The following is a 25,053-nucleotide window of genomic DNA, read 5'->3' as shown; positions in this document are numbered from 1 at the left end:
TTTTGCAAGTACTATCAGTTTTTCAAACAGCTCAAAAAATACATCACTAGTATCTGACTTGTGTATCAGCTACCTACAATTTAAAAAAATCTAACAGTGTAGATAAGCAAGCCTAAGTCAGAATAAAGTTATGGTTATATACCTTCCACACAATTAACATACTTAGTTTTTAAATCTTGCTTTATGATGAGTATTATAAAAAAAATTCTAAGCCTTCAGAAGAAATATCTTATAAGAACAATTGCACCATCATATCTTCTCCTTAAAAAAATACCATTTACCTAACAGAGCTATAAACCAGTATTGCTACCTGGCACACTAGATAATTTTAAATACCTATACATTTAAATGGTAATCGGAGTCTGTAAGAGATTAAGTATTTTAACATCATCTTAAAAACAAACTGACAGAGAATGGCTTAAGTTTCAAGGTCAGCATAAAAATAGCAGCATTACTATTGTTTATTTTTGAGATAACTATACCAACAGAATGAATAAAAATATAGAATAACATGATTGTTACCATGAGGCTTTGTACTATGAATTTTCACTTTGTTAGTTTTTACAGAAACATTGTGGTGTAGGATTTTTTTAAGCATAAATGAGGTAATGTGGGATTTTAAAAACAGTTGGGATTTTAAATTTAAAAAAAAATTGCAACAAACAAGTAAGCACACAAATGTAACAGGGAAGGGGTTAAGCTTGTCCCTCACCTATGCAAGGATGCTAAAAATATCAGATAGTTTGGGTCAGGCCAAGGTGCATCAAGTAGAGAAGCCTGGCTCTGATCATAGATCCTAAGGAAGAGCATAAGCACAGGACAGATACACAGTGATGTCTGCTGAGTGAGTGGATCCTACCGGCTGCCAACAGCCTGTAGCTCAGGGATTTCTGAACCAAGGTGGCATCCTTGTGTTTGATAATCCTCAGAGAACTTTGCCTGCATGGGTCAGAAGGTGTGTATCAGGAACTGACCAACAGTCAACTGCTTAAACATCAGCTACGCTTCTCCACACACCACAGTCACACACCCTTCTCAAAACATGAGATAAGAATGAGCAACTTTTACAAACACAGACTATACAAGCAACATTCAAAGGAATTTGCTTTCCATCCAAGCTCATCAGCATAACTGGGAATGATGAAATGGGCCCAGGGAAAATCTAAGATTGAATCTTCTGACTTGCAGCACCTAGTCTGGGGTTCTGTTTAGTCTCCAGAACACCACATGGCAGCATTCAGGATTCCCCGGTGCCCAGAGCTGCTCTGCTTCCTTTCAAAAGGCTGCTCGGACCTATTCAATACAGGTTTCACACATTCATTATAAAATAAGCCCTGGAAACACATGTTTACTTTATACTGGCTGGATTCACTGACTTGAATGATGAACTCTATTTCTGCCAATACCACCACACCTCAAAATTTAAGATTAGTTGTGTGCAGTTTTGAGGATAGTATATAAAGCCTGATTAAAAATAATAATAATAATCAATGAAATCAGCTGACAGTCCTTTTTAGGCGAATCAGATCCACACTGCCTGAAAGAATAACATAACCAGTTGAATTATATGTGGTAGTCTACCAGCCCTGTAATTTCAGTAGAGAAGTAATCCTGCTTTAAATTCAAAGGAAATACGCTCATTTTCCCAATTCAAACACTGGAAATTTTGCTATTAACAAATACAGCTTGTTCTAAAAGAGGTCCAGGCAATTATCTTCACTTCTCTGGTTAAAAATTCCCTAGATCCACCAGCCAGTTTTAAAGGTGACAAATGTTTGATTAACAGTTACCTTTTAGATACACAATATATTTGTTTATACAGGATTCACTGCCAGCATTAGAAACATGCCATATTTTAAAATACCTATGTAGATATTGAGAACAAAAAGAATGTCAACCAGTATACAGGAGATATAAAATCTCACTAAAATACTAAACATCAGGCATCATTAGTAAATTGTAAGTTTAACTAAACTGTAGCTATTTCAACAGTTCATTTCCTTTCTGCTGAAGCACTTTTAACTCATTGTGCTCATAAGCAAAAAAAGAACTTCTCCCTCTGCTTCCATTATTCAGAAGCCACAAGTAAAAAGAGCTTCTGCAATCCACCCTGACAGCAGCAGTGTGCTTTCTTCTCAGAGAGGCTTTAGAAAACACTGAATTTAAAATAGTGCATGTTGAGGTTTCACCTGCTTTTACTCTTTTTGGCATCATATCACAGGAAGGCAATCTAGCTTTCAAAACATGAGGAGCATTTTTCTTTCAGTGGTTACAGCTACTGGCAGAAAAACAAAGCAAGTTCTTCAGACGTGCTCTGCTTGTTACAAGCAGTAGTAGAAATTTACTTTGCCTGTTGCAAAACTAATCAACATATTTTACTCTACTGCCAATATCCAGGGTGCAGAAATTACTTCTTCAAAGATCTGAGGCCAGATGTCCATTTAAAGACAAAACTGTGTAAATAGAGGACAGGGCCACAAAACCCCTAATCTTGCGCATTCCTCAAGCCTCCTCCATTAACTTTGCTCCTATTCTGACTAGAATTTTAAATTGGCTTGTTTTCAGAGAACAGCATCGTTGTTATTGCCAGCCTGTGCTTGAGTTCATGCTCCAAGCAGAGCACAACCAGCTGTCTTTATGGAGCTGCCACTGTAAGAGCACGATGCAGGTACATGATGCCACATGCACCCTCCTGCTCCTGCACTCCAAAGTCCGCAGATCTGTTCAGATAAATCAACACTGAGAAACCAAGACTGATCTATAACAAATAGCACTGGTACTCCTTTTTACTGAGAAAGTTTTAAATCAAATAAAGGTTTTGAACACATCCACCTTGGAAAACCTAACCAGTTTCCCCCCAGTCACTGCGCACACTTCAAAAGAATATAAATTTCACACTTCCCCCTCCCAATCGTTTAACACACTGACAGCATGCATATTGCATTGCATTTCTAGTCAATGAGACAGAAAGGCCTCCATGTACTGAAAATGGCACGATCCTCTGATTCTGCACCACTTGATCTGCAATCTGCTTGATTCTGCACCACCAAAATCCATAGGGGCCCTGCAATCACTTGTAATGATCCAGAAAGAAGCACCAGGCAAGCAAAGAGCTCTGAAATAGGGCAGAATTAAGGAGTACTGCAAAATTCCCTCTGAAAATCTCTGTACAGCAGTCTTACATGTATATTGTATAGATAATATATATGTATACATGTATATTGTATAGATAATACATATGTATACATGTATATTGTATAGATAATACTTGTATCACAAGCATGTTCAGTGTCACAGGCATTTAAGTTAAATATCTAAGTATATACCAGTAGTTCCTGAGCAGGTTGCAGTAGTTTGGCAGAAATGGTTCAAATGTCTCCATTTCAAAGGAACAGAGATAACACTACTATATAATTATGCATTGCTACATGTATAAAACACCAACGCTAATGTCTTACATCCAAAATCGAAGTCAACACAAGCACCTGGCTTAGATATTAATTAAAACATTCAAAGCTGTAATTTGCTGCTCGACCTTACCAAAATCTAAGCAAGAACCTTTACGGCTTTTGCTCAGAGAGTCTCAATAATCTCTATTGTTTTCCAAGTTGTCAGCCACCAATAGGAAACAAAAATTTTCCTAGCTAATAGGTATTCTTCTCTGCTACTTCTGATTTAATTTTGTGGATCCACATAATTAAATACAGTACTTATCTTTGCCTTACGGATATTTTAGGATAATACAGTTTAAAATTAATTACCTGTAATCCTACAAAATAATCAGCTGTGTATTTGATGTTACTCCATGAGTTAAAATACTTAGTTGGCTAAAAAGCTATAGAACTTTACAGAGAAATTCACTGGGATGTGATCATATTCTGCTATAAGATATTCTCTGTTCTTACAACAGGCACACAACTGCAGTACAAGATTCAACTATTTTAACAGAGGACTATTGAATCTATTTTCATGCCTTAACTATTGGTGATGGAGACTGGAGAAAGACTCCAGGAAAAATACTCCTCCTCTTCCGGGGAGCAGAAATATTGCTATCAAGTATCTCGTTCCATCTTCCTTTACAGGTTTCTGTGAACATTCTCACAGAGTAGGAATTGTAGTCTGATGAGTTAAAAAAATCCGTGATAAGAAAAAAAAATCTAGACATCTCAGGTACTTTTAAAAGTAATTCAGTTACCCTATATGAACACCACACTAATTTGTATCTCATTGTTATTTTCACTCAGTGTATTTTTCATTCAAGAATATTACTAAAGGAATATAGTTATATATATATATATATTATTTTTTTTGAGCCCAGTTCTTGCCAATATTTGAGTTCCTTCAATTCAGAGACTGCCAGAGATGGAATTTCTCATTACTTTTTCCTTGAATTTTTGCTCTGATAGATGCTATCTCACTAAGAAGACTTTGCAAACTTTGTCTCCTAGACAACTGAAATCACATTTCTTAATGGTCCCTTGACAGATTAAATATAAGTCTTAAAGTATATCAGAACTTTTTCCAAAACTGAATATGAAAGAGCCTTTTCATTTTTTAAAGTTTGCATTGAAAATTGCAGTTATTGAACAAACAAGCATTTTACTAATCTCTTTTCAACCCCAGAACTAAGTTCACAGTAACTGAAAATTAAATGGACAGAGTAATAAACTGACTTCATTGATTTTCATTTTCCATGTTGTGAAATATAAGGAGTAAGCAGAAAGTAGAGATTAGAAGTATATTAGCTTTTACATATCCTTCAGTCAGTGGAATGCTGGTGAAAATATCTGTGATAGCCATATATTGGGAATAGGGTATTTTAATGTAAATTTCATGGACTTTTTAAGTTTTGGTATGAATAAAGTCTTTTTCCCTTATAACTTAGGTTTTGCTCCTCAATTCACGTTGCTGTGCTTTACTCAATGTTTAATAAAATCATAATCACTCAAAAAATCCCAACAAACCAAACATGTTGATTTGTCTATTTTAATTCTCAAATTTCAATAGGAATATCACAAATGTACCTAAAAATAAGACTTCTAGACAGAAATACTAGCAAATCTTCAAGGGACACAAGAGGATGTGGTCTATATACTCATAAAAGCTAACTTCAGAAACAGGTCCCCTCTGAACCACCCCTGACAGAGTTTACATTCTCCCTCAGGAGATGCTTCGTCTCTAATGGACAAGAGGAGATTAATCTGGATAAACTATGTGAAAAGTATTCTTACATCAAACTGTCATTGTGATATTCAGGGAAGGCAATAAACAGGTGAAAATTGGACACAAAAAACCACAAACCCTGTCAAATTATCTCTGCAGATTTCCAGGAACAAAATTTGCAGTTAGTATATAAATTTGAATTCTAAGAAAATAATAGGGTTTACAGATTTAGAAAACTTTTTTTAACACCCGAAGGGTGGATATAAAAAAACAGGATGTAGAGATTCTTTAAAGATTCAGCTTAATTTCTCCAAAGTAGAAATCTTCTAAAGATTTCTGAAGACCTCAGCTAAGAAAAAAATATTTTAATACTCTTTATACTTGAGCCAGAGCCCACATCTCCAATGGTAACCAAGACTGAAGTCTTGGAAAGAGGTATATATAAAGTGATCCATCCTGTAAAAACAGATCCACAACATGAAAAACTGGTAGTCGTTTCTATTAGGTTACCAACTATCTGAGTATTGCATCACAACATAATGAGAAAATGTAATAAGCCTAACTAACAGTAACCCTGATGCTAATTAGAAACAGAATCTCCCGAATATAAACTCTAACTTTACCATTTCAGGCATCATCCAACCATAAGAAGATCTGAAATGCAATAAAATGATACTCAGGAAAAAAGAAACTATCACAGAGATTAAATGTTCAGAAAACTAATGTGACATGAAAAACTACATTTAGTTATTTCATGGGTATATCAGGCTGATGAGAGGAAAATGCAGCTTGTGGTTAACTTAGCAAACAAATACACTTTTTTAAGCATTTATGAGTTCTTTTTCAGGCCTCTGATTTTCAATTCAGAAGAGATCCAGCTACAACTATCTTTTATTACTTGCCTTATTTTTCTTAGCAAAGTGTGAAAAGGTCTGAAGAGTTCAGACATATCTTCTGGTTTATGGTCCAAGTTTAATGGTCCCTCAGAGTAGACAACAAGGCCACTGTAATTCAAACACATGCATGAACACACACAGAAATGAGAATTTCATTACACAGAGCAACAATTGAATAAAGTCAGAAAAGCAACTGTACATAAACATTAGAACTATATTTAAGTTACATCTTGTTATCTTATTTTTGTCTTATTCACCCACAGTTAGAATTAGATGGTAACAGGGAAAAGTTCCCTTCCCCTCTGTCCACCCCTCCTTAAACATGGGAGAAAAAGCAATGAAAGAACATACATTTATTTCATTGTTGCAGCTGACTGATTAAAAACCCCAAAAGAAACCTATTATCAAGGAAGTTGGGGAAAGTCCACTAACTGAGAGACTGAAATGGCTTTTCCTTTTCAGTCTGAAAAACTTCTAGGCAAGATAGCTGACTCCTGAGCTCCTGTTTTTCTGTCTCTGAGGTAAATATAACCTGGTATTGACATATGACAAAAAAAGAAAACAGATTTTCTAAATCACATAAAACCCTTCTTGATAATACCATCCTTCTAAATCAACTCAGCACTTGTAGAAATTTCCCTGGAAAGGTTAGTTCACAATCCTGAGAGCCTCCATGCACTTCACTGTAAGATATCTCAATAGCTCCTCCTGACCAAATCACTACTGCCCAATCCAGTCTGTGTGTCAGGGATTAAACAAAATTCACCTTCTTCACCATATCTGCTGCATTGTACCAAACTGTGTCAGAGGGTGGATTCCGCCCACACCAGGAACCACTCTACTTAAAACTGTTTAATCCTCTGCCCACAGCAAAAACAATGCATGTTTCTCAAAGGCAAATGGATCACACATTCTCACACTCAAGATTACACAGGTTTTCTTTTTCCCAGGCCATTTTCCTCTTCCTTCCCTTGGAGTCAGTGCTCTGTTACTCAAGATATTTCAAATGTATGTTTCTTTTCCTAAACTCAAAATACATGTTGCTTCAGCAAGCTATCCAGCATCCAAATCACCCAGAGTAACAAGGGAGCCTTGGCTGACAAGACTGTCAAAGTCTCTTTGCTCCTCAGTTGTTCCCTGGCAAGCACCCTGTGCGACCATCAAAGACACAGAGGCAAAGCTGATGTCACCAGTTCTATGAACTCCACTTAAGTATTAAAAAAAAAATACCAGGGAATTAGGGTTTGGAGGGCAGGAGCAGGGGAAGAAGAGATGAGAGAGAGGAAAGTTGCTTCTTTTGCAAGTCACCTTTTTTTTTGGTGGCTTAAGACCAATCCATCCTGTTACCAGGGATGCTTTTTTTTTTTTAATATGCTTCTCAAGCTTCAACAAGCAGGTTGCCATGAAGTGATGCACTTATTGCTGACTCATGTCTTATGTTTTACCTAAACAAATATTACTGCTTTGCTCTGTGGAAGCTTGAGGCTGTTCTCATCTAACTTCTACCTGATGCAAAGTCACTGTTCCTTTGGGTTTCAGGTATAGTTTGCTTTACAGAGCTTTACTCTCAGAAGAAATTAAAAAAGATAGAAATGGGCTAGAGCACTACAAAATAAAAAAGGTTATGAAATGGCTTCTGTACACATATAAGATTTGAAAGAGTTCTGAATATAGATGTAGCATGGAAAGAACTAAAAATTGTGAAAAAGTGTGTCTTTATACTTCCTATGTGGTTCAAAGTGCACCGACACCTGTTGAGATAACAGGCAACATGCACTGTATAACATGAGTATGATAAACTGATGTCTGAAAAGAAACCTTAGACAAAAATGGCCCTGAAAAGTATTTCTGAAAAGACTGAGCGGATCCAGCACTTCTCCTTGCCCAGATCCTTCCTTCTCATGAGGACACAGAGCCACAACCTGACAACCGTGTATTGCATCCATTTTGGCTTTACAGGTTTCTCCATTCACAGTCCAAATGAAAGGTTTAAGTTTCTTCCAGACAACACTGCATCTGGATGGTGCAGTTTTGCTCTGGAACTTCACATGGAAGTGATTTATTTGATTTATTTTCAAATCACTGGATAATTAGGAGCAGTTAACTTTTTCTCTTCTCCTTCTCTATCCTTCTTTGTAATTTGGGATAGATATGGTCTATTTTCCAGAGAGCCCTTGGTTTTCCATTTAGTCATGATGTGTTCCTCTTCACTGTGTCTTGCAGCAGCTTCAAATTGAGTTCTCACATTCCTGTTGTCTTTCAATAATCAGATTATTACTGTTATTATTTTTAGAATGACAGTTACAGACAATATCCTATTTAACAGGAAAAACAAGCCACAGGGATTTCCTGAGGAGAAGAGTATTATGCTCAGGATTTGAGGTTTCTTATTCTCCTCAATTGTACTATTTATATTAGCTAACTTTAAAACATTCACAATGGTAAAATATTAAAAATATGCTGGCTTTACTCCAGAGAAGCTGTTGTCTTAGTAAGTCACAAAGACTATTACGAAAAATGCGTCTGATTTGTTCAATATTGCAAAAACTGCATGAAGCGAAAACATTGTTACAATTTAGTTGTCTTAAGTGGTCAAAACAGGACAGAAATCTACACAAAAGTTACACATGTTAATACTTTCCTTGAAGAGAATTAAGCCTACCTAACTCAGTGGTTCCAATGCAGTTTGCCACGATAACTTCTTTTGAACCCAGAGTCATTGAGAAAAATACATAAATCTTACTGAATACTTTTGGTTTTCAAGACTTGTATCCTGAAGTCATACTATTTTTGAGTGACACAAAAATATGTGCTTTCAAAAAATATTTCTGAGAACATGACATTCCAAAGACTGATGTTCCTAATTTTTAATTTTTGCTGGAGGATGTCTGATCAATTGTTCCTGCTTTCTATATTTAGAGATCTAATATTTTTTTTTGTCTTGATATTCTACATGAAACTGGTAATCATTTGTACTAATTTAAAACATAATCCTCCCCTTTAACTTTTTTAAAAGAAAGTACAAGTAAACTCAGGTGAAAGAAAATATGTCAAAATTCCGAACGTGTTTTTTCAACTCTTCAGTAAACCTCTAAATGAGGCAGAATGGAGAATAGTTAAAAAATTACTTACCATACAATGGCTAATCTTGGAATTGTAAACATTAAAGCTGGTTCATAGTCATCTATCATATCTTGAGTGAGGTATCCAAGCCTTAAGGCTCTAAGCAGAAGAATAAAATGATTTAGTAAGAGATCAAACTCTTGAAGAATACATTTCACTAGGAAAAAAAATTGAAAAAATTGTTATAAGCCAAACCAAACTGCTAGTATTTAACTTCTGAACTATTTTTGTACAATCTAAACTATGTATATAGTCTTATATGTATGTAGACATAGATACATATGTCTATGTGTATATGTAGTCATATGTATATAGTCTTATATGTACTCTCTATATATATAGACTGCTTTAGTCTTACTTTAAAAAAATAGCATAAGAAAAAATTAATGTAAGAAAAAAAATCCCTTAATGCTTTTACAGTAATCCAACCCCAAATTTAGTTTTATGCCATGTTCCCTTTTTTTCTTTTACTATGTCAAGTCAAGCTTCAGCTTGTTGCTGAAAACCACTACTGAGAGTTTTTCAACTAAGAGAAACATTTTTGAAGTAACGGGAAACAGGAGAATGTATTTGGTTTAATTTTCAAATACAAATTGCTCTAATCATCTAGGCCAATCCCCCCTAAACTAAAAAAAAAAAACAAAAACAAAACAAACACCCAACACAGTTCTACACAGTGACTATTACTGAAGTCTGGGGGGGTTCAATCCCTGTACGGGCCGTTCACTGAGGAGCTGGATTCAATGCTCCTTGCAGGTCCCTTCCAACTCAGAATATTCTGTGATTCTGTGATTTAATATTTGGGGGAAGCTTTGTTGTCTTTAAATAGCTTCTCAAATGTCTTAAGCCCCTTCTAGACTAAACCCCAATCTGATTAGAATTTTTACTTGGCTACGTTTTCCAGGTTTCTTCAAAATTTCCCAATTTCCTCAAGTTTCATACCATCCTCAAATTTCCTCTCTGATATGTCCATATCAGTGCTTAAGGTAACACTTAAAACCACACACTAGCCCTGCTTTTGGTCCCCAAAAGAATGGAAATAACTTTTTCTTATTCCTTGTCAGCACTCGCCTGGCCAATACTGCTGGTGGTGGACAGAACACAACACAGAGCCAGCCCTGTTTGGTACCAGGAGTAGATGGACACACCAGACTGTGGCCCACTCTCTCATGCCCTGTTCCTTCCTACAGCCCACTGCCAGATTATCTGAAACTGCAAATGAAAACCCATCTTATTCCTCTTACTGGGCAAATACAGAATCACAGAACAGTCAGGGTTGGAAGGGACCTCTGGAGGTCATCCAGTCCAACCACCTTGCCAAAGCAGGTTCGACCAGAGCAGGTTACACAGGAACACATGCAGGTGGGTTTGGAATGTCTCCAGAGAGGGAGACTCCATGACCTCTCTGGGCAGCCTGTTCCAGTGCTCTGACACCTTAAAAGTAAAGAAATTCTTCCTCATGTTGAGGTGGAACTTCCTGTGTTTTAGTTTACGGTCATTGCTCCTTGTCCTGTCCCTGGGCATCACTAAAAAGAGTCTGGCACCATCCTCTCAATACCCAACTTTCAGACACTTAGAGGTATTGATGAGATCCCCTCTCAGTCTTCCCTTCTCCAGACTCAGCAGGCCCAGCTCCTCACAGGAGAGATGTTCCAGAGCTCTTATCATCTCTGTGGCTCTCCGCTGGCCATGTATATGTAGTAGCTGAATATGTGTACACGTAGCAGCTCTCTGACTGATGGAAGGTAATTCCTCCTACTTGTGACCTTTTTTGAATTGTAATCCTGTCTTTCAAAGTGCCTGAAACACCTCTGATCCTGGTGTCATCCACAGATAGTGGCAGTGTGCCCTGTCCTCCTCCATTCCTTAATGAAAGGGTTGACCGCACCAGACCCAGGGTCGGCTTCACAAGTTCTCCTCATGTGACAGTAAAACACACTTATTCCAAGGGTGTTTTACAGTCAACTGAAGTCTAATAATTCCACTCAGAATAAGGTTCACTAGTTTCCTCTTAAGAACAGTGCTGCACTGTTCAAAATCCCACTAACGCTGAGTATTTCACCTGCTGTTCCCTCTACTGCCCACCTGCTAGGCTAGTTAATCTGTCACAAGAGGGAAGAAAAAAAGTTGTTCAACAGAGTACATTTCAAATTCACACTTTTCTTTGCACCTTATGCTTCTGAAAGAACTTATGAATTCCATTTTTTTCATCATCTCTTCATACATATAGAGTCAAGCTCCAGTCCTGTAAGACTTTAAAGAGCTTTCACCAGTTCTTTATGATAATTACTAGAGGTTAACAACTATTTGAATCACCTCCCCATGTATTCTTGCATGAAATATCATTAAGTCTTGATGCCTTAAACAGCTCTAGCTTACGTATATATCTATAACTAGGCATACGAACAATATTGTTATTGTTGGATTATTAATTTTCGTGTGGTTTTTTTAATCTAGAAAACAAAAAAGCACAGGCTTGTGCCTGGCAAGCATGCTTAATACTTTTTAACTTTGTACTTGGATACTGACTAGAAAAGCAAAATACCAGGTGTTTTGTTTTTCTTCAAGACAACAATAAAAGTATTTCTATAAAAGCTCAGATCTAGCCCTTAACTTACCTCTCCACAGTTTCACAGAACAGTACGATTACCTCTTGCTGGACATAGTATTCTTTTGGAGACTTCACAGGTACCATGGCCGACACATAACTACAAAGAAGACAACATACCACTGTTTTACACGCTTTAACAGAAAAGATTACAAATGAACCCAAACCTAGGACAAATCTTCTCAGAAACCTAACCTTTCCCGTACTGTTTTGTATTTATTTTGACAGCATTCACTATGAAAACTGTACAGTGTAAGAATCTATAAGAAATACAGCCAAATTTCTCATTGCAGACTGAGGCAGTGGAATTCAGTAGTAAATTCAGTAGTAATTCAGCAATATAATTACACACATTCAGCTATTAGAACTCCATACTGAGGGGTACAGGGAGGTTGGTTCTAGAAGGATCTTTATTGCCACATCTTGAAGACTGAGTAGCTTACTCTGCATTTCCTTAAGATACTCACTAAAGCAAACATTTTATCTAGAAAGGTTTTACCTGAAATTAGATTAGTGACATTTCAGTTACCCACAAAAGACAATATATGACATTTAAGTTTTGGCCTCATTTCTACATGCAATTACCTCCAGAAGCACTAATTCAACAAGGGAAGAAACACTGGTAAAAGTTAAGTGGGTTTCTGTCACTGTACTGCTTAATTGGTCATTTCTGGAATACAATTAACACAGAAAGGGAAGAAGTTGTTTGCAAAACAATTGTAAAGAAAAATGCTACATGCATAGAGTTGGTACTGACAGGCCAGAAACTGCACAGGCACTGCCAAGAATCAGTTAATGATTGTCATCGGTGTCTGCACTCAAAACCACACTTAAAAGCACTTTTTCAGGCAATGTTTTCAATTAAAATGTTTTTCAGTGTAACAGAATAATAATGTTCTTTCTAACCAGAAAAAGATTGCTTACCTGAATAAAATAATTCAAGGGAATATGTGTATTGAGGAAGGGCAAAGAGTAATGGGAGACAAGACAGGTTATTGCCAAGAAAATTTAAAAGACTACTTAGTTCTAAGAAACATGTTCTACTGAAGTCAGGAATGACTGTACTATATTAGGTCCATAAATAATCTTGCTCATTATCTTGTCCATGGCCAGCATCACAAGCATCTAACACACAGGCAGGTAGCTGGCTTAAACTCTGAAGGACAACGCAAGACTTGGTCTATGTGACCTTTGATGCAAAAAGCAGTTACTTTTCTCACCCCAAAAGCAGTTATTTTTATTTTTGCTATAAACCTCCAAGTCATTTTTCAGTCTCAAGTTTTCAAATCAATGAGTTCCTGTGTTTAATTATTGCTTATGTAAAAACACTTCCTTCAGCAGAATTCAATTTGCCTTGTTAAATTCACTGGGTGCATCTTGCCTGTATCTCTAAGCACAAGAGAACAAAACCTCATAGTCTCTAGAATATTTGCTATCATTCTTTTCTTTTTAAACATCTCATATTTGTTGCCTTTTCTATGACAAAGAAAACATTAAGAGATTTATGGTTTCCCTTTGTGTCTTGGAAATTCTCCCTCAAATGCCATATGCCAGTATGCAAATTGAAGATTATAGTTTAGCTGGAGAGAGCAAATGTTGATTGCTAAAAAGCTATTTAGTTTTCTTTTCATTATTGCTACACTGAAAGGAAAAATCTAACAATACAACAAATTACTAAAGAATTCAAGCACCATGATAAAAAAAATATACTTTTTCCATTAAGCAAAAACAGAACAAAACAGCCAACTTCCAAAAACCAACAAGCCACGCAACAGCTGCGGTGGTCAAGCCAACGCTCACAACCCACTTACTTCAGCTCTTTTACCTTAATTCAAACTCAGCAAAAAGGACATCAAAATGCTTGAGTGAGTCTTTCATTTTTTCTGTGTAGAGGTTCAAATCCCTTAAGGCCTGGTCACGAATGATGTTTCTGACTTCCTCTAGGCTTCGGGTCAGATCCTTGGCCAACGGCCTCATAGCCATACTCTCAATTTCACGATTCATAATAATCGAACCAGCAGCCAAACACTGTGAAATACATGAAGAGAGAAAAATATTAGTTTTTACAAAGTTACTTTTGTATTTAAAAACAAAGCACAAGATGTGCTATTTAATACTTTGAACAAGGGCAGTAATTAGCCCCAGTTGGCTGCAAATTATTAAACAAGTGAAAGATTTAAGACTGGTATGTCAAGAGTCATAAGCTTTCATGTTAAAAGGTTAGGGAGCAGCTCAGCCAAGGAAATGTGAGAATGGGGGGAGGTTCAAGTGCAAGAAGTGCTGACAGAAGAACTTAAAGCTATTCTCCCACTAGTTAGGCAATAAGCACTGGCAGAATGTATACTCCATGTACACAAGGATTGCCTGCATTAAAGGAATGTGAATCCAGCAAAATTGTGATCCATGGCCTGTTCTGATTCAGGTTAGACTGCTCCATTTTGTAAAATAAATGTATTCCTAATAGAAAGAACAGAAAGTCTGCAACTGTGATGTCTTTTACAACAAAACTAGTTACACTGGCTATCAGACCACAGAGCCAGTTACACCAGTATTCTGCTTCCCACAGAAACAGTGGTTATATTTTACAGGAAAGAATATAAAAACCAGGTCACTGAGTGATTCTTCCCTTTCAGTGTCTGGAAAGCAGCTATTTAAGAGACTTCTTGCCCCAGGCATTATACACGGACTCCTTCTGACCAGCTGACAAAGACATTAAAAGTAGATTTTTACTGTAACACATTAACAAAACTTTTCAAAAATCCTGCTGTTAAAAACAACTGCTGGCTTTATTCCTTTATGGATACATTTGGAAGAGAATGAGCACCGCTATAAATCATACTTGCTGTATTAGTGGAAATATTTTTATTAAATGAAAATACATAAGGTGGTTCTAGTCCCCTCACTTTTTTTAATCTCCACTTGCAGCTGTATCCCTCCCCTCTCTCCTGTGCTCCTGGATGGGAGGTATTTCTACAGCTCTCTAAGGAGAACATGCAATCCCAGCCCCTTCTCAGCAGCCTGATGCATTGATTTGTGTTTTAAGGGCACTCAGAGGAGATCATGTTCTTACTTTTTATGAGTCAAAGCAGTATTTGTGGGAAAGTATGGATAAGGCAAGTCCTACCTGTTGATAGGTACTCTCAGTCTGATAACTCAGTGATTGCACTGACAAGGACACAAGTGTATTCTCAAAGTCCACACAGTCTTCTTGCTACATGAATTTACAGGACAGTGCCTACAGCAGTAGGAGTTACCATTACATCATCACTGCATATGTTACTTTTGCTGAAACCAACAGGTGTCTCCAGCCTGATGGTTAGACTTGGAGACAGTAAAAGTTTGATTTGGGAAGAGCAAAGGCATTAGTTTATATAACACAGTGAATAAAGGGAGAGGTGTTTTTTCTGTTAAAAAATACTGCCTCAGTGATTCCCTCAAGCATCTTCCACAATGCAAGACGCCACTACACTGGCTGGCACTTTCCCTGTGTGTTCACTGTTGTAATCCCAGTTTGTTAGTCCCTTAGAGTAAGAAAAGGTGATGGGATTCACTGGGATTTGTAATGGATGGTTGTACAAAAAATGACCCCAGCCAACACAGCAGACTCCCATCAGTCTAAAACACACGATGGTGCCACCCGGATGATGGCAGTGACTGACACATGATAATGAGAAGAAAAATTGCTGTGGTTTTTGCTGAGGACAGGGTTGCAAACCACTGACATACCAAATTAATTTTGTAAATTCTACCTGAGACTTCCCTGACTCAGAGGAGCCTACAATTAACAACTGTGAAAAGCAAGTTTCAGAAGCAGAACATAAGGAGGCACATTGGACTGAACAAGACAGGAACTCTTCATGGAGAACGTGCACTTGAAAAAGAAAAGAGGAACTGGTAGAGAAAAGAATGGATAATAACAGGAGCCCAAGGATTGCTTTAAATACAGGAGAGGCAAAGCTGAAAACAGCACCATAATGTGCTGTAGTGTAGTGAGATGTCTAGACTACTGTCCCCTTTAAGTCTCAAAAATCCATGAAGCCTGAAGTCTCCCTCAGGCCAGCAGAACCGAAGACATTAGGTTTATCACTAAAAATGCCACAATGATTTATTTTTCGTTTTAGCCAACAGACATCAGTACTAATGAATAAATATCTTGCATAACATCCTTTTTTCTGACACTTCAGACTTCCCTTAGTTAAAATAATTAAAGCTTATTCACTAAAACAATGCCTTATTCCTACAGATTGCTGTAGAAGCAAGTCTTTGAGAAAAACCAATTAAGAGAAGTGGACTTCATTGTTTTGCACAGGAACCATCATATTTTTAGCATGCGCATGAAACAAGCAAATGACGTGCAACAAATGACAGCTCAAAGTTACATACATTTAGTATGAGTTACAGCATAACACAGCCATTAAAATCAAGTGAGAGCATGCACTTGTATTTGTTGGAGATTAACTTTTATACTGATAGAATTCCCTAATATACTTTTGTTTCTAAGATTTTCAAAACATGAGACACAAGATGGCCCATCAGGATTAAAAAAAAAAACAAACCAACCAAAAATCTAGAGTATTTATCAGATGCTAAGAATAGTTTTTAAGAGGTGGTCATAATGACAGCACACAATTATGAAAATAAATTGCTGTTAGCTCAACCAAAGCCTAAACCTTAAGGAATTCCCTTCCACTGAGCACCCACAGAAAGTTCTCACAGATATTTACTTTGCTCTGTAATGATATTTCAAATTTTCAGAAAAGTCTCAAGATGTGGCTTGTGGTGGCTTCATGCCACCAAAAAAAAAGTGTCTATTAACCCCAAGCAACAGAAATATGACGGACTTACCTCTGCTCCAAACCAAAGCTGTCCTGCAAGGTTGTCATGGCGTATTTCCTCAGGAAACTTAACACAAAAGTCTCGGTTGGCCCGTTCGTGTGGAATGCATTCATCCATGATCTGATTTATGATGTTCAAAACATTATCCTGAAGCAAAATATAGGATAGATGTATACTGTTCCCAAAGAAAACTCACAACATTTTTTTAAACTTTTAATAGGAATTATTAGTGAGGCACCAATTAATTAAGTTAGATAGAAAATGCAGTGTTTAACTCTCATGGTCTTCATACACACAGAGAAAACAGAAAATAAGATTGCACAGAAAGAAGAGTACCAAACTTCAACCTTCCTAATTTTCCTAGAAACTGTTTCTCAGATTAATTGCATTTACCTTCAACTACTTTACTGGGACTTCTAATGAGAAGGCACGATTTAAAGAACTCATTAGTACTTCAGCCATTTATCTCCAAAATATCAGTAAATAAACTAGAAGTACAAATAAATTATGCTTCTTCCATTTCCCCTCACCAGCCCCAGTGATGTGCACTTCGTTATTCCCAAAAAGAGCACCTGACAGATTACCCTGAAGTTGCTAGAAACTGGGTTATACTGGCACCATTGTGGTTGAACAGACTTAAACACATCCTAGGAATCTAAAGCAGGCAGTTTCCACACTTAAGTGCCCAGTGGGCAAGGGCTGGCACATTTACCTGCCACCTCATCACCCAGACATCCAGGAGGATAAGAGGACACTGCACAAGTCAGAGTGTTAATAACTGCTCTGATCTACATCTGCACCAGGACAACGATCAAAGACCTATAAGTAGTTTCTTGGTATGCAGTAAATAATCTGTATTCATTTATTTGAAAAGATAATTTTCATATACCCCTGCTGGGAACCGCATGGAATTTGATTAACATAATAAAGGTAGATTGAGAGCACGAAAAAGGCTGAGTGCTTTCATTAAAGACGTTTTGTCTGTCTCACACTTCTTCCACTATTTACAGAAATCCTGTTCTATTTAAAATATTTTTCAAGCAAATACAACCAAATCTGTCTGTACAAAACTGTTTAACAAACAGAATTGCTTTAAGTCTACACCCCACTGTTTTATTTTCCTTTGCACGTAAAGAATTATAGAAGACAGGAATTTTGAAGAAATCTGCCCTGTTATTGTGTTCCCCATGGAGAAAGACAAAACCTACTTAACTACAAGAAATTATTCACATCTTCTGCAATTTCTGTGCAGACTGCTGCAACTGCTGTTGCTACAAAATAATCTAAACATTAATGCTGTAATCACAGTTGTCTTCAACCAAAATAAATGAATAAATTAACCACTGGCAATATTTATTAAACATTGGTAAAAGGTACTTGATGTATTAACAATTAAAACATTATTAAAGTATTTTTTGCAAGGCTGTAATGAGATAAGTTTCATTTCAATAAAGTTGTTAAAAACAAACAAACAACACCCCATATGTTTAAAAGACACTGGTACATATAATATTCAACCACCTCCTCTAGAAACAAATCTGAAAAATCAAATGCTCCCTTCCTTCCATTTCTTAATTGGTGGTATTGAGTATACCTCTCTCATTGTTATTTAGCTAGGTCCAGCTGGGGAACCAAAATATTTTCAAAGCAGGTCCCATAAGAAAAACAACTCCTAAACTACTTAGCTCCTACCCAAAGTTACAGAGCAAAGAAAGAAACTGAGGATAAAAAACCATTTAAATTGTAGAAGGGCATGAGTCACTCATGATGTACTTTAAATCAGTTATTACTGATCTATTTTAAGACCAGATGCTTTGCCTGCAGCTCCCACTTTATCACCAGAGCAATACAAGTTGGTCTTTTTCATTAGGATGAAAAAGCCAGATTCCTGTTTTCAGACAATTAACAAAAGTTAGCAAAGACCTTTTAGCATTGGAGAGATACAGTGGTAGAAAGTAATCCTAACGGTTAAATTTTACAAAAGTTTCGAGAAATACCAAGAAATATTAAGGCAGGGAACTCTTGAGAAAAATTCTATTCAAATCCGATTACATATATCAGATTTGAAATAATCCAATTACATTTTATTTTAGGACAAGATATTCCAATTTATTTTACTTGCCACCAAACTTCAATATGGGGAAATGCAATTTTTCTCTTGCTTTTCTTCTAAAAAGCTATACAGAATAGGATGAAAAGCTATATTGAAAACCTTTGCTCCTTAAATTTTATTTTACTTTAATGGATTATTTTTTAAATGCAATCTTATTTGACAGCAGTTACAAGACAGACTAAATTCCCCTTTCATAATCACCTCCATACATACTCAAAATTCATGATATATCAATGAACATTTTATGCAAATGAAGTAAAGCAAGAGGACCCTCACCCAGTAAGCAACTGTTCCATGTTTTTGTTCTGTTTCTCTAATCATTACACCTGTTAAAAAGTACTAAGATGCTGCCTAAATCATCTCAGGAGATAATTATTACAAGCATCATGAAACGTTATACCTTAATGCATTTAAATCAAATATTGCAACTAAAGGCAACAGGACATAATGAAGATAATTCAACTTTTTACAATAATACTAATTTTTCAGTATATCATTTGTTTACCACCTAAATGACATTTAATATTCTTCCTCATTTCTTCAACATTCCTATAATCTCTAGATGTCTCTGCTCCAGAGCACCCAAGATCTACCAACACATCTCCACACCTGCCGAACTTTGAGTCAGGTTTTTTTTTTAAATAAAACTATTTTTAGCATGTGCAGTACGAGTAAGTTAAACCACAGGTAATTAGAATTTTAATGTATGCTTCCCAATGGAGACAAATCCCAACAGCTCCATCTCCAGTACCAGCTGTTTGTAAAGAGTTATCTGGCTTCACATGGGCAGCTGGTCATTCTGTCAAAAAGCTAAGAGAAAAAGCCAATTAAAAAGATGGCCATCTTTTCCTGCACAGTCTAGTGGGGATACTGGAAGATTAAGGAAAGAACAGTTGATGGAACTTTGCTATACAGTGTACGAATGCTGAAAGATTTCTACAACGTGAATTGCTTTTGCTGTTTTAAAATGTGCAATTTCCCAGGTTCTCTGCTGTTCTACAAGGTTTATTTTATCCTCCTACAGAAAAAAAACCCCAAATCAACAATTCTCCATCTCTTTCCTTCCCTCTTCCATTCTTCTTATGGCACCCAGAGCAGAGTAACTTCAATAAGAAATCTGGAATATTTGCTCCCATAATATTTTCAAATTTCAGCTGCTTTGAAACTGGAAGGATGCCAGCCAGTTTAGACAGACTATCCAAGACATTGTAAGCAAATTAGTCTTTTCTTTAGAAGAGCTTTAAGAAACATTCAATTTATTTAATTACAGCATTCTGCTTTGTAAGCTAATAACGAATGGGTTTGGATACGTGGTAGCACTGAAATTTTGCTCTAATTTAAGCAACAGAAATCAATTACTTGGAATTGAAGTAGTAAATCTTTCACTTGATCCATCTTTCTACATAAAAGCCTCCGGATTTTAATGTATCCTTTGGTGGCTTTATGTGTTATCTCCTGGTTTATTTGCACACCGGGATGTGCACAGTTTCGGTTCAGATGCTCTGTTGAGGCTTTACAGAAGCACAACAGGCAGTCGCTGCAGAGATTCTGCTTTGGGATTTACTCCAACCTCCCCATTTCCTGGAAAACATAGCTCAGTGTTTCACATAACAGAGAGCACTTATATTTCATTTAGATAGGAAAGATAATGAGTGGTAGTGAGACAATGTATGTAGTTAGCCACAGCAGAGGACAAAAAGTTGGTTTATTTTTGGCCTGGCAGTAATTGGCCATATACTCAATTATCAAAGCATAAAGGTAACATCAACTGCTGTATTAGCTTCCAGAATAGGTACTAAAAAAAGCCAATAAATTCATCTTACTTATACTATAAAACATACATTTAGATCAACAAAAGGCAGACTTATCTACCCTTCTGTACATGTCCTTGATAACATTTATGCTGCTCTTCCACTCCATTAAATTTAATACAACTTTTCTGAGGCCTTTTGCAAGATTTCTTCAAAGGAATATAACTTCCTTTGAGGAATTAATGTTCAGTACCTCTTTAATATCCATTTTTTGAATTATCAGTAAAATCTAGCCAAGGCAACACAGTCTGTGATAGTATCTCCAGGAGCTTAAAAGATGGCATTTTAGCCTCTTCATTTAAATGTCCTTCACATTTTTTCTCGCAGAACTCCTTCAACATCACGTTATGACCAAGAGAAGCCACTGATGAACACAAATTAATGCCAAACATAAAGAAAGATCTTATTGTAATTAAAGCAATTAGCTAGTATTCAAGTTTTTATGGGCTACTTTCATTAACAGAAGAAACCCATTATAAGGTGTCCTACTCTCTCTGATGTAACAAACAGGATTTCAAAGGACACACAGAAGTCCTGGCTCCAGAACCCAGCAGGGTCTCTCCAGACAGCTATTCCACATGCCAAGTTTCTCCACAGGCAGCAGAGAGTTCTATGGCTTTCCCTCCAGTCCATCTTTCACAGATTCCAAAGGTGCTTTCAGACTCTTTTTGCCTCATCAGCTAATTGACTTTCCCACTGGCTACACAGCATCATAGAATCATCTAGGCTGGAAAAGACCTTTCAGATCATCAAGTCCAACTGTTAACCCAGCACTGCCAAGTTCACCACTAAACCATGTCCCCAAGTGTTACATCTACAAGCCTTTTAAATCCCTCCAGGGACAGTGAGTCAGCCACTGCATTGGACAGCCTGTTCCAATGCTTCATACTCATTTTCATGAAGGAAGTTTTCCTCATATCAAACCTAAACCTCCCTGGTGCAACTTGAGGCCTTTCCTCTTGTCCTGTCACTTGTTACTTGGCAGAAAAGACAGACCTCCACCACACTTCAGCCTCCTGTCAGGTAGTTCTAGAGAGCAGTAAGGTCCCCCCTTGAGTCTCCTTTTCTCCAGATTAAGAAAACCCAGTCCCCTCAGCCACTCCTCACAAAATCTGTGCTCAGCCACACTATTTCTGACACAGGTCAGGATGCCATTGGCCTTCTTGGCCACCTGGGCATGCTCTGGGTCATGTTCAGCTGCTGTTGACCAGCACCCCCAGGTCCTTTCCCACTGGGCAGCTTTCCAGCCACTCTGCCCCCAGCCTGCAGCACTGTAGGGGGTTGTTGTGACCCAAGGGCAAGACCCACCACTCGGCCTTGCTGAACCTCAGACCACTGGCCTTGACCCATCGATCCAGCCTGTCCAGATCCCTCTGCAGAGCCTTCCTGCCCTCCAGCAGATCAACTCTCCCACTCCACTTGGTGTCATCTGCAAGCTTATCGAGGGTGCAGCTCTGATGCTCCACTTTCTAAAGTAACTTAGGATTGTTCCACGTATGAACCTTGGGAAGTAGCTCCTAGTTTAACCTATCACTACAGAGTAGTACCAAAATTCACCATGAAAAGGCAACTTGGATCTCTAGCAATCTAAATTCTGTACTGCCCCAGACTTGCAACAACAACTCTCAGCAAATAAAAGAGGAATCCCCATTCACAGAGGGCAGAATGAAGGAGATGTAATCATGAATTACTGCCATCTTTGCCTTGCCTTCCCCTGCTGCAAAGTGAAAACATCCTGCATCCTCAAAACACTGTGCAGAGCTGGCATGGAGCCAGCTTTCTTCCCTATGGTTCTCTGCTGTAAATTAATTCCCCGACCTGCAGTGCACAGCATTTTCATTCCACTCTGTCCACAGTCTTAGATAACAGGCAGTTTCTCAGAATGACCTATTTGATCCATATGAGCAAGTGGAAACACATGAAAAAACTTGCTAACATGGGAAACTACAATTTACAACTACAGTACTAAACACTACTGGGATCCTTTTTTTCAAAGAAAAAATATCTTACAATATTAATTACTCCCTACATAAGATCAAACATGAAACACAGATAGGAAATAAAATTCCTGTTAGTTGATGGAGTTGTATTGATGGCTTGACTTACAGTCAAGCATTTTATATTTTCTAGTCATCATGCTAATTATTCTATAGTGACCAAAAGTTTCCCAACAATGATGAAGAAAAGCTGCTAAACAGACAAGATTTAAAAAGATGCAATTAATTATTTTATTTTCTGATTAGAAATGTTTAATTCTGCACATTTGTCTTCTACCCAACTATAACATTCCATTGGTCACTTGACATTACTGGGTGGGAAAAGGTAAATTTAAAATCTCTATTTTTGGCCCAAGTCTAACAGACTAAAATCAACTCTTCTGATACTGATAGGTTATTTAGTGTACTTAGAACAATTACATTCAAACTAATTTCCTTCATTTACAGTGAAGTACGGTGAAAACATATGAAAGGGTTGACAACTCTGCCTGTCTGTGAAATAAATGTTACAAGCTTTCACTCAATGGCACACCCAAATAGCAAACAAGTACCTGACACCAACTGTGTGAAGATGTCAGGCAGCACAGAGAAGACATCTGCTGGAGCACTACAACTCACACAAGTAATCATTACTAAGAGTAATGAAATGACAAATGGTGCAATCAGTTATAAACCAACTGAACTGGAGATGAAACTCTAGAGGAAAACCACTCAAATTTACAAGCTCTATTATGATAGATAAAAAGTACAGTAGAAATGTGCATTGTCTCTGATTAAAGCTTAATCTTGACATCATCACTTTAGAAAGGCTTTCCTGAGTTTCACTTTCTTTATTAAACTGGCACTGTCCCCACCTAAATTAAATTAGAAGACATTGCATAAAAAAGAATAATTTTCTTTGAATAAGGCTTAGCTCACTCTCCTGTCAGTCAACTGCCTAATCCTTCTGGCACAAATTTCTGCCTTTCCTACATCTGCATAAAGACTCTTAAATATAGAACTTATGAGAATTTTTCTAGAGTCCACCAGTTCTATTTCAGAAAAAGCCTCAGAAACAGATACAATTCAGAAAATGAGCATGATTCCCTCCTCACCACAGATCAATGAGTAACGTCCAAGTGTTCCCACACAACTGAATGGGTTGGAAAATCTGCTTTTTGTTTTTACCTCTTCCCTCTACTCTTAAAAAATATCTTTGTCTGTTACAGTTTCTAAACTTTGGGAACATGAAAGTTTCTTTCAGTCAACTTCTTCCCTTGTCTCCTTCACTGACCTCTACTAACATAACTAATATAATGTCTCGAGAGATGCAAATTAAGCAGGCAAGAAAGATTTGGCCATCACTTTAGCTAAAAGTACTCCTGGTGCAATCCACACTGTTTAACCTCTATATCAATTAACAAAATAACATCAGGAATAGATTCTGGCTAACTTCTAACCAATCATTAGGTTTCAGAATCCAGCAGGGAGTTTCCTACAGTTTTGGCTAATTTGTCTCCTTTAATGAGATCTATTTCTGCCTAATTCTACAAGAAAAAGTTCTTCAGTGGACAGATGCAATCAAACAGGAAAACATGGCACCTCTGAACTGCCTCATTGTTCACAGTGATTATGGTACATACTCCCAGTTTGCTCTTGTCAAGAATGTTAATGATACAATTAGTATTTCTCAGATAACTCATTGCCAATCCACTACAGCACTGTCCTCTGAGTTCTTTAACAGCTCTTCACAGATACCTTTTTCATCAAGGGATGCCCATTGATGCTGACTTTCTTTGTAAAAACTGCTTCTCTTCAGCAAGGATACAATTCAGATAAAGCACTGAATGAAAGGCCATATTATTTTCCCCTAGGGATTCCTTATTCTCATACCACTTAAACTTATCAGATAATAGGAGACACCTCCAGATAAGTTTCTTTTACACCTGAAACAGAAAGCCACTTTTCATCACAGACAGGCCTCAGGTCAATCTGCGGTGTCAGCATTTGGCAGCAAGGCCAATTTGAGAACTCGGCCCCTTATCTCACTTTCTTTGCAGCTTCTGTCCCACCTCTGGGCTGTCACAGGCTGTGTCACCAGCACTCGGAGCTTACTTTGTACCAGGGGCACGTGGGAATGGTTTCAGTGCAGTGATCCACAGCAACCCAGGTCATTTCACTGCTCAAGTTCACAGAATGGCTCTGCAAAGACGTGCATCAGTACAGCAAAGACGTGCATCAGTGCAGCTGAGGAAGTGTTTCCCAGAGGTATAAAGCTGACCAGCTTAAACCGGCCATGGATAAGGATCTATAAATCCACTGATCTCTCAGAGTTCTGTTTTGAGGGATGCCATGCTTAAGTGTGGGAATAGGAACAAGAATAATGTAAATTTGGAATGAAAAACTTTTAGACTGACACTGCCAAAAGACCATGGAATAATGCCTAAGGAACTATGTGTGATAACACAGAAATACACATTTGAACAGGTTGGGATTCTTTTATAAAATCAAAATTTATTTATCTTGT

At 37.3% G+C, this 25,053-nt stretch overlaps 1 protein-coding gene across 5 annotated transcripts in view; it reads right to left on the bottom strand.

Annotated features, from left to right (window-relative positions):
- The window catches only part of ZFYVE28 (zinc finger FYVE-type containing 28), a 150,204-nt gene that overhangs the window by 44,218 nt on the left and 80,933 nt on the right, over positions 1-25,053 (bottom strand). For all 5 annotated transcript variants that reach the window (XM_039382985.1, XM_027712767.2, XM_027712768.2 and 2 more), the window contains exons 3-7: positions 16,636-16,773; positions 13,616-13,818; positions 11,801-11,890; positions 9,192-9,281; positions 6,066-6,167 (exon numbers count right to left, since the gene is read on the bottom strand). In XM_039382985.1, the coding sequence (XP_039238919.1) occupies positions 6,066-6,167; positions 9,192-9,281; positions 11,801-11,890; positions 13,616-13,818; positions 16,636-16,773 (623 nt within the window). The remainder of the gene's footprint in view (positions 1-6,065; positions 6,168-9,191; positions 9,282-11,800; positions 11,891-13,615; positions 13,819-16,635; positions 16,774-25,053) is intronic.

Source organism: Pipra filicauda, unplaced genomic scaffold, assembly GCF_003945595.2.
Source record: "Pipra filicauda isolate LSUMZ 115617 unplaced genomic scaffold, ASM394559v2 scaffold293_size922472_pilon, whole genome shotgun sequence".
NCBI lineage: Eukaryota > Metazoa > Chordata > Aves > Passeriformes > Pipridae > Pipra > Pipra filicauda.
This window is presented reverse-complemented; position numbering and strand designations above follow the sequence as displayed.